Source organism: Egretta garzetta, unplaced genomic scaffold (assembly GCF_000687185.1).
Source record: "Egretta garzetta isolate BGI_Z169 unplaced genomic scaffold, ASM68718v1 scaffold211, whole genome shotgun sequence".
Taxonomy (NCBI): Eukaryota; Metazoa; Chordata; class Aves; order Pelecaniformes; family Ardeidae; genus Egretta; species Egretta garzetta.
The window spans coordinates 247,137-261,810 of NW_009258673.1; the positions used below are offsets into that span (position 1 = coordinate 247,137).

Consider the following 14,674-nt stretch of genomic DNA (forward strand, 5'->3'; position numbering starts at 1 on the left):
AGCTTCCAGTCCAGCGTCTTTTGCCAGCACTACATACAAGACAGCACGAGGATCTCTTACCGTACATATTTATTTTGATGAGTAAATAAGTTTGGACTTCTTTTCTTTGCAACATAAATAAAAATCACTACTATTCAATGAACAATAAAAAGTATCAATCGGATATCTAAAAAAAGATTTCGAGGTGTCTGCGTGACTCTGAACTACAAGTTATCTGGCTGAGGTTTTGTAAACAAAGTTGTAAAATTCAATGTTTTTAAGAAAATTCACCAGTAAAGTACCCTAAATAGTAATTTCTCACCCACGAACTGCATCAATCAATGAAGACAAGCTATTTTGAAAACTGTCACCTTTACAGCATTCTTACGCAACAAACGCAAGAGGAATCGCACAACAAAAGCTACTCTTCTGCAGGCATACTCAAGAAACAGGATTACGTTTTAGAAACGCTGATGATACAGAGAGGCAGACATAAATCACAAACCAGACAGTGAAAAGACTGTCAGGTCTTTTCGCTGTCATCTTCTCCCTCGTCTCTCCGGCAGCGAGAGGCTGCTTGGTGCTGGAGCGTGCCCTGCACTTCCACGCCACCGCCCCGCGTCAGCGTTGAGAACTGAGGACAGAGCCCTACTGCTATGAAAAGAGAGGACTGAAAAGCTTGGACGGTTACGAGCTCCAGAGAAGACAAAACCGCAATACCGTAACATCCAGCCAATCCCTGCTAATTCAAGTAGGCACGTAACTGCAAATGTAACTCCAGGCCATCACGCTCATCAGCTTTCCCAGTTTAAGTTCCCTAAAAGAGCAAACTCACTCCTTCTCAGATGAAACGGCACTTCAAGTAATTACTTCTGAAATGCCAAGGCCACAGGTAAGTTTTTCCATCTATCACCATGAGCATTTAAATGTTCTCATGCTGTGAGAAATGGTTTTCATTTCTCTGGGCTAAAGATGACACGATAAAAATTTTAATTCATGAACAACCACCTACACAAATCAGGCAGCTGCATTAGTGCTGCTATCATGAAGGCGAGTCGCACAGAAATAGGGAGCTAATTTCATCATGTATTTCCTTTAAACACTCCAGGGAGTGTTATCCTTCGAAGACCACTCGAGTCTCCCCTACACTCGGAGAGAAGCCCTGTTGCCCACCTCACTGCGCAGCCACCATCGGCTGCAACCAAAGTTTGCACTGGCAAGCAAAGGGAAGTCACCCTCAGTACTTGTGCTCTGCTTGAAGTCCTACTGCATTTACAAGCTGTAACACAGCAAAATAAAAATTAAAATGAAGATTCAGGATTCGTTTCTCTAAATTTCGCAGCGTATACTACACAATAAAATGGGAGCATCCTTTCACTGGTGAGGAAAAAGCCAGCCTATGGGCCACCAAGAAAACAGCAGCATGTCAGGCTAACACGGCTTTATTTACATATATCCCCCTTTGCGTTACTAAATTATCAACACAGGAAGGCAACACAGGATGAAACCAGACAAGGAAATATTAAAAGCGATCACCCCCTGCAGCTTTCTCAATTTAAATTGGTTGCAATCTCTCTTTGCAGGGACTTGATGAACAGTAATACTCACCAGTACACACTACAGGAGCGCTCATTTCATTCCAGGGAGCGCCAACCAAACATTCGGTTATGTGCATTTTTTGTGTGACAAAGCCACCAGAAGAACGTCCGAACAGTATTTGTTCAACTCGACTGGTAACTAACCAGGAACAGCTCAATTCCCTGAATTTTTTTATTTTTTTTTTTTACATACGAGCTATTAAACAAATCGAGCTGCCCAGCCAAATCACTTTACCCAGCCAAAACAAAGGTGTCGGTATATAAAATTACAAAACACTTTTTCCTAATTAAAAACCAGAAAGGAATCCAAGCACTTCCTTCCCCACGAAGGTGCGCCTCCAGAGCCACGCTCTCCCCGAGTAGTAAGGAAGTTTGAGCAACAGCTTTTCCACCTTGGAGTTCACATTCACAACAGAGGTAGCAGTTTTAACAAGACTTTTCTGAAGCAACTACCACAAAACTTTCTTTTCAAGGCAGAAATCCATGCTGCAATCAAGGATGGTATCCATTTGCCCTTCGTAAATCATCGAACCGTGTGCTTAAACCAAGAGTGTTTAAGTGTAAATTAATATTTTAAGCGTGTGCCAAGAAATATCTAGCAACTTCTTAACTTGAAAATATAAATAAATGTTAGGCAAGTGACAGGGCGTGTGTGTGCGTCCTAACCACTTTCACATGGTTAGCACATAAAGTCTGCTTGCCATGCTGGAGGTAATGCTGGGTGATGACTGGACACCTTAGCTGATATGTTCTGGCATCCTCCATGACTACAGCTGCACATTTACATATGCAATGACCTAGATTTGCATTTGCTATCACAACCTATCAGACCTAATTAAAGTAATGGAGCTTGCATGTAGGCTAGAAGATGTTTGATAAACCGGAGAGCATGCCCAGGTTAGACCAACCATACCAGAAAGCTCCCTGTTGATTACGGCAGCCCATTTCCCATACATCCGTGTAAAATTAACCTTCTCTTAGGCTTTACTTAAAGGTAAGCAGGTAACTCTTCTAAATACTGTTACAAGGACACACTTAGACTACCTAAGAAACACCTGCCTCCTCAGAATATCATCCCTATTATGGCCTTACATACATTTCACTGATTTCATGACTTTTGACAAGGGGAACTCTGTTTTTTCAAAGTCTTTCTACATTTAACCACCACAATTTTTCATAAAGCTGTCAAAGAACCATTACCTAGTCGTTCAAGTAAACCATGATCTCTATTCCTGCAAATCTCAGAGTTTTCATATACAGATATAAATTGGGTGTAAAATTAGATACCACCCTCATCTTCAAATCTGTTCATCAAAAATAGATTTTCTCATTTTCAGGACAGATTCGGCCTCAGTGAAGGGTTCAGGTCTGCGTGAATACAGGAAAGCCAAGCACTGTCTCTGCAGAACAGGTTTCAAGGTCAATGAGGGAGCTTAAATTAAAAAAGGGAGAAGAAAATAAAACACCATCCCCCCCCCCCCCCCAACCACTGGACCTTTAAAGACACTACAAAAATCGGGCTGTTTGCACACTTCTGTTCCCAGGGCAGCTGTCGGAAGGGGTCAGGCCGGGAAGAACTAGTTTTGAGACAAAGGCTGTTCTCTTTATCCACACAATGAAGTCTCATTCTTCTACTACTCCATTAAAAAAAAAAAAAGCCAAATAGTAAAGTCAATTAATTCCTCATTCAAATAAAGAGGCTATTCATTTTTAAGAAGAAATGCAGAGATTATTCCAAGAACAAGCTATTCTGGACAACGTCTCTGGCATACACGCTCTCTTTTGGATGTACTCACTGATGCGAGAGCAACAATTTCAAAGCTGGCAAAAGGATGCAGCCACAGCCCTGGTCACAATACTTAATGGAGAAGTTTGCCAGAACTTTCAGCCTCAAATTTTGAGGTGTTACGAAGATTTTCTGCAAAACAGAATTAGTAAGGTTCTATAATACTAAAAAAAAAAAAAAAAAAAAATATCTGTGTTGTACGCACCTGAAGAGATATGCTGCAAGGATAAGGAACTTTATTAAAGCTGAATACATGTCTCCATATACCAAATTATAAAACAACTCAGGCAAATATGGAGGACGAAAGGATTCGAAGAGTTCCTTGCTGTATACATGCTCCTGGTGACAGGATGTAGTTTCTACTTACGCTTCCACCTTTTCAGGGGTGTTGGCCGTAGCACCAGCACGGGCGACCCTCTGAGCACGCAAGAGTACAAACACCCCAAAATTTACAACTGGACATTTCATACAATTTCCCCCAAATCGTCCATACGCTGCTACAACCATGTGCAGGTAGGACATAACCTGAAACAGAATTTTTCTATTTTTTTTAAATGAGTAGTTGTACATCTCAGAATTTGTATTTTGGGATAAGGAAGAATAAGAAAAAAAAAAATGTTCCGTAGAAAGACTTTCAATCTCCAGAACAATTAATGGTTGGCCAATAAATTTACCTCTTTGTAATTATTTAAGAGCTGGGGAAAACCTGAACAGTCCTGAGAACGCTCCCTAAGCAGCCTTTCCTGCAGCCTCTAACCCAATATTTCAGGCAAAGCGCTGAGAGACTGAAGACAAAAATATCAGTAAAATACTAATGTGCTGCAGAGCAATGCCTGTATGACTGCTGCTCCCAGAGGCATGGAAAAAAATAAGCCTGAATGAGCTGAACAAAGGGGAATGTTCTCTGCTAATTGCACAATATATAAACCCAGAGTGCTAATGTTAATTAATAATAAAGTGAGTTGTTTTACTGCTGTCTGATTGGCATGTGGACAACCAGCACTAATCCCCACTCTGCACAAATGGCTCCAAGGTCACGAGGCGTTTAGATTATTTGTAATCAACTTAAACATTGTTAAAGATTGGTTAACCAACAGTTAAAAAGCCAGACAGTACAATCTTTAGATGCCAATAAAAGCATCTTCCCTGTAGTGCCATGAAGTGAAATATTCTTTAGAAGACTAAAAACATACTCGCCCAATTAATTTTCTGAAATCTCATTAAAAAATTTAGCCCGACTAAGTCATACACTTCTGACCTGAATTTTAATTATCTTTACACTGGATATAAGTGGGTTTTTTTCTGATATTTGCAATGCATCATTAATTTTAAAGCAATGGTTTCCTCGCTTCTAAAGTGCATACTTCATCTGAATGACATTTACCATAAACTAATTTCACCTTTAAAAGACATCTGCAGTAGTAGATGGGGAAGCTCCAGCCCCTCCAGCTGAACACGTATACATTACAAGCAGTGATTTACTACCAACGTCAGTGTTTCAAACCTCTTTATGATGTCCCAAATTATACAGCCATCTCCATTCAATAATGCCTACCTGAAGGAATTCTGCGTGCTGCGAGGTTGAAATTCCAGTGTGAGTTTATGAGAATACATTAGAACAGACTGATTAAAAAAGAACTTCTAAGCTCACAAGAGATGAGGAAACTTTTAAAATATGGATTGGCCTTCCAACAGGTAGGCAAGTAATTATCGAAGGACACATCAGGCTTTTCAATTTGCAGCTTCCAAACTAGACTACAGTCATCAAAAATATCCTTAACCTGAGCTGTTACCTAGAATTTAAAGTTTGCTGAAGAACTTGGCTTGGATTTCAAAGTTTTAACAACCCTATCAGCAGATATTTGTGCTAGCTTATGACAAGGCAACAGAGGAATACCAGCCTGAAAATAGCAGACCAAGGTGATATTCAAAGAAACTAATATTAACGTAGAAATAACCCAAGCATTTCAGAAAATGATAAACTGAAGAGACTTTTTTGCTGCCAGATGACCAGTTCAAATCCATCTTCAATTCACAAACCAAAATCAAACTACCGTGAACAGCTCTGCTGCTAAGCTGTGGGAGTATAAAAGGGTTCTTTACATGTGAGTTATGATGTTTGTATAGTACAAAAACCAAGTCAAAAATTACAGCTCCGTATTCTTATATCACTGATTTACTCCTAAATAACTTTTGTTGCTGACTGCTACAAACACCAAGTAATCTAGAGATCGAAATAATTGACACTTCCACTCTGGAACATTACTGGAAAGTGTTTTGTCTCTTGCTGACGAACTTCATGAAGGTAACGCTGGGCAGGTAAGGCAGCCAGCAGCTAACCCGGGATTTTATTGGGCCTTCTGTATATTTGTATATTCACTTGAATTAGAAAACTTCTAAATATGAAGCATTACTCAAAAGTGTCATCTTAGTACTGAACTATAGTAGTTAAAGACAGAAAAGTCTGACACACTTATGCACAGCTCTACACTACCTCGTTATAAAACAGAAATAACTCCTCTGTCAGAATGAACAAAAAAAGCTTTAGCAAGCAGCGTAATTACGGGAAAGGTTTCTCCTGGAGGAGCACACCGTTGCTCCAGGCTTTCTGGGGGTGACACAGTAGTTTTGAATGAAAGGGCTGGAAGGGAGAGAGGGCCATTCCATACAAACCCCCTCACCTGCGACTCTAAAAGCTCAAGTTCTGTTTTTTCTGCTTAAGCTTTTACCCCTGCCATGCACGACATTTCTTCTAAGACAAGTTTGGTCAGTTTTCCCTCCCCAAACCTCTCTCTCTCTTCCACAAGCTATTATATAGCATGTCTGCATTACTTATACCTTCAGAAGAAAGAAATGAAGTAATTTTGGATTCCTCCAGGTAATAGGTACCAGAAAATTGAAAATGATACGTAATTATGTTCCTGCAAAACGGAAAAATCAGAAATACGTAATGAGCAATCAGATCATGCCATCAACGTAAGGTCACCTGCCCTCTGAATAGCACCATTTTTGTTAGTTTCTAAGCTGAGTTTGCTGAGGGGAGGAGGTTTTCTCCTGTTCTCTGGTAGACTGTGTATTTGTTATACGGCTTTTTTTTTTTTTCTTTAAAATTAAACAGCAGAAACAAAAGAAAATCTTTCTACAATCCTAATTCCAAACTAGATCATTCTCAGAACAGTTAATACACTCAGAGACCTCCATTAACACAACTTGGATATTAAGCGAGTTGAGGGGAGGTTTCACTGAACAATGACCATCCAGCAAAATGAGCCCACTCAGCATCAGCATAACAGCAGAACATACATTATTAGCTACTAATTACACTTAACTATGTCATTACAAATTCTAACATGTGCTCTAAGATGCCATGAACGTATCTGCTGCGCAGGAACACTTCCTAATCTTGTTCATGAAATAATTACAGGGGCTCTATCCTGCCAAATGAGGCAGTAATTAACCTTAATTGCTCAAAATGCAACTGGCTAATTCTAGGAGATTAATCAAGGGGATTCAATTATTATTAAATGACTTAATATGACAAATTGCTACATTAGGAGAGGGGGGCTTCGCTCCATACAACATTACTTTCCCAGCAGTGCCGTGTAAGACACACAGTACTTTATGTGTAGACAACCTCGTTTTTTTCCAAATCCTGCCCTGTGATGTGATACAACTGTCCTAACGACCTCTCCTTGGTCAATAACCTCAATCACCACTGGGCTGCACATTTGGAATAACAGATTGACACCCCCAGCCCCCTCCCCAGGGTTACACCACAGCTGCAATGGCCGCCTTTCGGACAGACTTTCCGTGATGCTTTGTTTATTCCTTAAAATCCACATAGGTAAAACCTAATTGTGCCGATAAACAGTCTAAGAAAGGCAAGCAGCCAGAATTCACAAAACGCAAGTTTCACGATCACAGCGAAGGCACCGGCATGACTGAGTACAGGTCTAACCCTCGGTTTAGCGCACTTCTGCGGAAGGGCAGAGGAGGAGAGAGATGAGCCACTGCAGTGAAACTTGGTAAGAGTATAGACAAAATACATCACGAGAGATATTCCAGAGACTCACAGGGAATTAAGTCAGAGAGCCTACAGTTCCATGTAGGATGAACTTTTTCTTCTGTGTGGTAATTACCTCTTCAGCATTTATTATAAAGGGAAATAAAATACATTTATTCATTTACACAGTCAACTGCTTTTCTTTGGCCTTTTCTTCAAGGAATCAAAGAGAAGAGAAAGCCAAACCAGCACATGTTTTTATAAGATGATTTTAAAAGTACTTGCTTTAAGCAAAATGCAAAGTATTTCCTTTTTCTCTTATTATCAGCAAAAGACTAGATTCAGGAAACTCTGGCTGGCAGAATCCCAAACTGGATATACCCTAAAACTGCTATAACTGCAACACAAACAAAAGGGGGAAGGCTAAATGCCAAGAAATCTATAGACCTTTATAGAAGGAAGGGAAGAAAGTAGAGAAGGAGAAAGATTGAAGAGATACACGTGCTTACCTGAGGATCATGCTGATACTCCTGCCCCGGCAGCTTGCAGAGAGGGTTGTTCTGGTCCCCTAGATGATGTGGGTGGTTGTGCTGCCCTTCCATGGTGTCATACCAAACTCGGCCTCACAGTTCTGCTGCAGTCAAAAGAAAGAGGAGAGAGAGAGAAGCCTCATCACTGCCCATCCAGCGCTGAAAGCAAGGAACTCTTCCTAGGGGTGTGCCCACACGTGGTTGTACATCGAGACAGCAAGAACTGATTCCTCCCCTTTCTTCCCTCGGATGGACTCACGCATACAATTCTCAAAGAAAGAAAACCCTTATCCACCACCAGCCCCGCGGGAGCTCAGCCCGTCAGCGAGGGACCAGAACGCGCCCGCTGCCGCCTGCAAGCTGGGAGGATGCAGCAACCGGTCAAGGCTACCCCAGCTCCCCCAAGATTACACAACAAAAATGCCAATATCACAAATATTACCAGTGTCACTTCATAATGAGCAAAATAGCAGAACCGGGGGTTATTTGGCCAGTGGTACGTTATCTACAACAGGCATTGCTTTTGTCAACTGCAACAGCAGCTAGCGTCGCTTCCCTAGAACTACCGAGCCTGGATGGTCCCCAGCGGTATTGGAGACTTTAGTGGACAACTCAAGAAAGGTCAGCACGTTTCCATTTGTAAAACAAAAAATGTCAGAAAGTCCTAGCAGACAGTTGTAGCTGTCTTTGGCCAGGGACGACCTGAAAGCGTAGCCTTACCCACAGTCTTTCTTCCCCACCCCCAAATTAAAAGGTTTTATGCAGGTTGGTAAGCCACAGGAAGCAGTAGCTAGAAACTGTATTAGATGCCATGAGATCAAAATATTATTCTAAGAACAAACAAACAAGGGAAAGTTCCATGAATTGTTTTGTTCCAGTTTACCTGCAGCAATTACTAAGCACAGCTGTCCCGCAGAATTTCCTCCAAAAAATTACAGAAATTAAAAGGATGCAGTGCTGGAGAAGAGAATCCAGCAAAAGTTATGAGATACAGAGCTTACTGCAAGGAGGCAAAAATAAATTCACCATTGTGATTTGCAATGATCCTTCATTTTAATTCTAAAATTACCCTTTACCCTATGGAGACCAGTGCAGTCTGCCCTCCCTTTTTTAAGTGCAGAAATCTCATTTGTGAAGTTCTGAGTCACAACACAAAATAAAATTTAGCCTTCATTTATGCACAGCTGAAGAGCTATGAAATCCAGCACCTGTAACACAAGACTTCTACACCTCACATCTTGGGTCTATCTCGAATCAAGTTATTTCACAGTATGACAAGATTAGTTTTATTTTGAGCAGTATTAGAAAACCAAGCAAAAGCTTGTGGGTAACAGGAAGGAAGGAAGAGACACAAGTACAGGTTATAATCAACCATAACACAAACCAATCAGAAGAAATCTGAAGTGTGGTAGCCAGTTTTCATTTTTTAGAATTTAAAAAAAAAAAAAAAAAAAAAAGCGAGAGAGGGGGAAAAAAAATTAGAAGTGAAATTCCCCACAATGGCTGAATGAGGCAAAGGAACTTATTTCCCAAAGTGGACGTACCAGGCTTGTCACTGTTTAAATAGGATGCTGGACGGTTGGAAATGCCACCCAAGTCTAACACACAGCAGTATGGGCATGACCGCTCATTGCTGCTGCGCAGAAATACAGCGTTCCTCCGAGCGTGCGTGTACAACCGCACTGCCTCGGCATCAGGACAAGCCACCCCTGCCCACGAACGCCAGCCATGATGCTGAGCCCACTCGGATCCCACGCGTCCCCCCCTGCAGAGGGAAGGCTCGCGCAGGTGCTGCGGCTTCCAGGCCAGCACAGCACAGCAACCTGAAATGACAGTCCGCTCCCCTTCAAAAACTGTACTGCGAAGTTGTAAAGAGCTGCCCATCAGGCCGCTGAGACATTCCTAGTGCTGCAACAACAATGTGATCCCAGATTAACTAATCCTCCTCCGACAGAGCTGGCATGGACTTCGGGAACACTGCAGTAACCAGGAGCAGGGGGCAGTTACGAGCTTTTGGCCGAAAGCTTGCCAGATGCATCTTCTGTGTGCAGAAGGACAAGAGACCAGGCATACACTTATTTTCTAGCTCTCCCAGAAAACAAAAAACATACTTTAACCATTGGCGTCACCACGTCTGAGCCTGACTTGGGGACAAATCCCAGTAATTTTACCAGCTACCCTGGGGACACTCAGAGTGGATCACCGTGCTCCTTGCTGCATGCTGGTTCTGGGGTCAGGCTCTGGCCCCGCAAGCAAAGCCAGTCCTCAAAATACATTCACAGCTTATACAGAACACGCATGATAAATACACCAACAGCCTTTCCCCGCAAAGGGCTGTATGCATTTTTTTTTTTTGCTTATTTAATAATGTTATTCACAGCTAGTTATTTTGTTATCCACACAAGCTCTAGGCAACATGTCATTTAGAGTCGCATTTTCGCTGTCCTTAGCAGCGACCAGAAGCGTAACGGTGACAAGGGAAGATTTAGTGGCCAACACAAGCATTTTCAGAAACTTGTTTCAAGAGTTTTGGCAAGTATTCACTCAGTGAAAGAGCACAACCTGACCTCATTAGTGTATTAATAGTGCATGCCTGGCACTCGGGCAATGACTAACTCTTAATTTAAAATACAAAGGTATTTTAAATATTTGGGGGAGTGGGGGAGAAAATATGATGCAGAAGAATTTCTGTAGCAAGTTGTGCTTGGTTCTTCTAACAGTTTTCAGTGAGGCAAGCCTTTAGCTCTGGCAAACCTTTCCCCACACCAGCTACCGTAACATGTGCACGTGCAGGATCAGGGAGAGAATGGAGAAAAGGCTCTTCTTGTTTCTTAAGCAAATAAACTTGCACCAACAACCGCTCGCTAGGAAAGCATTGTGAGAGCTGGAGTACCTGCTGCATATCAAGAGGCGAAGGCAGGCGTTACTCTCAATAACAACAGTTATTCAAGGCGGTACTGTGAAACCCCAGCGGGAGCAGGGTAATCACTAGTTGTAAGAAAAAGTTTGATTTTAAGATTCCTTCAGTACTGGGCATCTGTAGGTTTATTAGTAACCAGGTGAATACTTTAAAAGTGAAAATACATCTCTTGATATCAACATTAAACTGCCCTATGAAATTTCTATCTTGCATTATACTGCCAGAACAGTCTTAATTATTTTATTATTCATGATTTGAAGAAAGGCTGTTTGTTTGAAGGGAGGACATAGCACAGGTTCTTTCTCTTCTAAGCCCACAAGCAGAGAGAACACACTGCTAGGGACTGCAGGCTACTGACAGCCTCGCTTCTCGCCACTTATCTCCAAAGGAATTCAGAAATCTCACATTTACAGCCTCAAGATAAAAGGCATGTCCAGGCAGTGTCATGTGAAATACCTGCAGCCTAACACTGATGGAACATCGTATCTACAGCGTCCTGCCTTCGGAAAGGACTAACGCCCAAAAAGAGAAAAGGGAGTTATTTCAGAATACGAGAACTCGAGTCATCTGATCGTACACAAACGTGGGACATTCCTAAGAGAACCGCGACTTTCCAGCTGCCGTAAGGAAGCTCAAGGTACACTTACTTACGGGGAGGGATTAGACAGTGGGACGGCGACTAAGAGCTCAGCACAGCCTAGCTGCCAGGAGCGCATACGGGAATGCAGGAGGTGGAGTATTTGGGTCTGGTCACTGTTTGTTTAAAGCACTACAGCTGGAAGCAAAGGAAGAAGTAAGAACAAAATATCAGCTTTGAAAAGAGATACGGCACAGCTCACATGACAGCAGCTCCCGGCCCGCTGACACCTACGGGACAGCGTGTCCTGCTCCAGGCTGTCAGCTCGGCTATTCTTGGGCTGCGGGCAAGCACATGGTATAGGTAGGCTGGCGGGGGATCCCCGGGACGGGGCTTCGCGGAGGGGCTCCCAACAGCAGCCGACACCACAAAGGCACTTCGTTATGTCAGAAAAGGCACACAGATTGCACAGCACTGTAGCGCTGCAAGACCCTATGGGTTTTTTGAGATTCTCTCTTTTTAAAAAAGTCTAACTACAGAACCAATATTGCAATTATATTTTTAAACATGAAAATGTTGAGCAAAGAACATGACACTGTCCGATGCAACCAGTGGCTTTCAGCCCCATTCCAGATAGCACTCTCCTGAGGAAGCAACCGCATTTTGAGCTACATTTTACTTATCCTGATGTTAGTTTGGACATCAGCTGCAACATGTTAGATAGGAGCTATTTTAGACTACTGAAGAAAGCCACAAACACATAAGAAATATTTAAATCTGTCCAGCCACCCCTTCCTCCATCACTTCATGCAGGCTACACTATCTGTGCATTAAGTCAGTTATCTCATGGAATCCAACGGCTACCATGAAACCCCTCCTTACAATTAACATAGGCATTTGAATCAGATGGAGCATACCAAAAGCCGTATCTTCATTCCTTTGAGTTACTCGGCTGAGTTACAGCCTCCCACCTCGCTCAGGCTATACGGGTTAGGATGGAAGGATCTCACGCTAGGAGAAGCTGGTTCTACACACAGCATCATGTGAATGCTAACCACAGCGCAGTAAGGCTGAACTACACATTTCAGCTTCGTTAAAGCACCTAAAGCCTCATTAACTGACAGCAATATTAATAGGCAATGAGATTTCCTTTACTTTTTTTTAAAGTAGCCATCTTAAATGCAACACAATTGACCAACATCTAGAACCAGTTGTCACCATGTCAAAACCAAAGTTGCGTCTCCCCATCTAATCTTTGACCTGCATGAGAAGTGGGAGAAAATAAATCTACTAAACTGGTGTATTTTTGGATATAACTCTACCAACAACTGCAGCAAGATCAACACATTTCCTTTACACGTCACTTCTTAGCAGCAACAGTATCATGGACACAATACAGCATCAAGAAATCAAATAGGGAATAATAATAATAATAATAATAATGATAAAAGCTACTCAACACAAAACCAAGCAGTGACAGTAACACGCCTGATTCGGTCTCATTTCCTTATTATCAAATGGGGGAGAGGGGGGAAGCAATTGCAGACAAGTAATTGAAGATTTTTTTATCTGTTTAAACAGCCAAAGACAATAGTAGGAAATAAGACAAGAGGTCTTGGAATAAGCTCTCTTAACATTGGCACGTTTTTACTTCACATTGTTCTAGCTCTGCACTTTCATTTCTCAAGGCACAGGCTTTTTCATCCCTGCTTCCAAATTTCCTACGAAGCTTTGCAGTGTCAAGCATTTTCAGACTGGGTCTTGACCATGACAGTGAATTAAAACATTTTTAAATTGCATGAAGCACCACATACCTTTCCAGAAAGTGGATGAAAGAATGGGATCATCATCTGTGAAAGGCATTACAAGAACAACCCAACAGCTTTCTGGAATTACTAGAAATACTCAAGTATCTCATACACGCAAGTCCCCAATAACACATATGCCTCAAAAATCCACCTACACAAAAGGACGGACTGTATACAGTTCATAAAATCTCTTGCAGCATTTTCCAGCTTTCTACCCTATTTTAAACCACCCTATTTTAAGACAGATTTCCACCCTATTTTAATCAAAACTGAAGCATTTACCTCTACCTCCAGAAAAGCAATTATCTGCTTTGGGAACTAAAGAAAACAGATCACAGCAACTGGGTTCTAGTCCTGGTGAGAGGAACGGGTAAGCGGAGCAGATAACCGTGTTTGTGCCTGCTGGCAAACGAAGCGCAGGGAGGAAGATTTCACCAAAGTTCTGCTGATGCAGCACCACTTCCAGGATATTCCATCCAAGTCGTGCTAAGAATGTAGCACAACTGTTTCAGTATTTGGGGTCAATTTTAATCAGCCAGACAAATTCCAAGTTACAGCTTGGCTGCCAACCAGTGTAATAACTTTTACAACAGCAAAAGCATCAGCCGTTCAGGTTCCTTTCAAATACTGGAGTTAATGATCATTCAACACAAGCAAAATCAGGTACCTTGTACACACGCCACTTGTGTTTTACAGAACTGACAGGGGCTCACTTCCCCCTGCACCAACCACAAAAGCACATTTATCATACCAAAAGCAGAGGGAACTCTCATGAATACAGAATCCATTGAAATTTCCAATTTTTGAAATATCAGTACTTAGCTGCATACCATAAATAAAGGGAGACACATGTTGTCTTGGTAAAGCTTTTAACTTTCTCATACAAGATAGACATCACGACAGTACAGAGCCCCACACAAGAAATGGCAGCTCCCGCAGAACTGGATGGTGCAGGATCGTTCGCCTGTACCCAGCCCACTCACTGAGGGAAACGGTTTCTGAAAACAATGGAAGGAAGTGAAAGATTTCCAATTAAATCAGAGGCCAACTTTAAATAAATACATATCTGAGAAAATATAACTGAACTCAGCGCAGATGTGCTTCACTTCTCCCAACAGATCTTAAGGTAAGAGAAAATAAAATCCCTCTCGTGCAGGCAGCTCCCCTACCACATCCCAGGAATCGCAATTCCTCTTTGGGTACCTAACTGTCCTATGCCCCATCCCATCCCTCTGATGGCTGCATCAGTAGAAAGCAAAACAAAACACAAAACCCCATCGAACCCTGGGATACCTTGCAGGTACCTGACAGGTGGGATTCTCAGAGCAGAACAGCCCAGGGCACGTGGTAGCAAAGGGCAAGTTCATTAATTACAAGACACTCATTAGGGAGCAGAACCTCATCAGCATCTTGGTGTTCAGTCTCACACACCCTACTGCCCCGGGTGCAGCTCCTCGCTCAACTGGCTTGGTG

At 42.2% G+C, this 14,674-nt stretch overlaps 1 protein-coding gene across 2 annotated transcripts in view; it reads right to left on the reverse strand.

Annotated features, from left to right (window-relative positions):
* NEK6 (NIMA related kinase 6) overlaps window positions 1–7,996 on the reverse strand; it is a 45,668-nt gene extending 37,672 nt beyond the window's left edge. For both annotated transcript variants that reach the window (XR_004841179.1, XM_009648816.2), the window contains exon 1: window positions 7,876–7,996. Coding sequence is in view for 1 of the 2 variants with exons in the window: in XM_009648816.2 (XP_009647111.1) it covers window positions 7,876–7,968 (93 nt within the window). In the remaining variant the exon portion in view is untranslated. The remainder of the gene's footprint in view (window positions 1–7,875) is intronic.
* Between the last annotated feature and the right edge of the window lie 6,678 nt (window positions 7,997–14,674).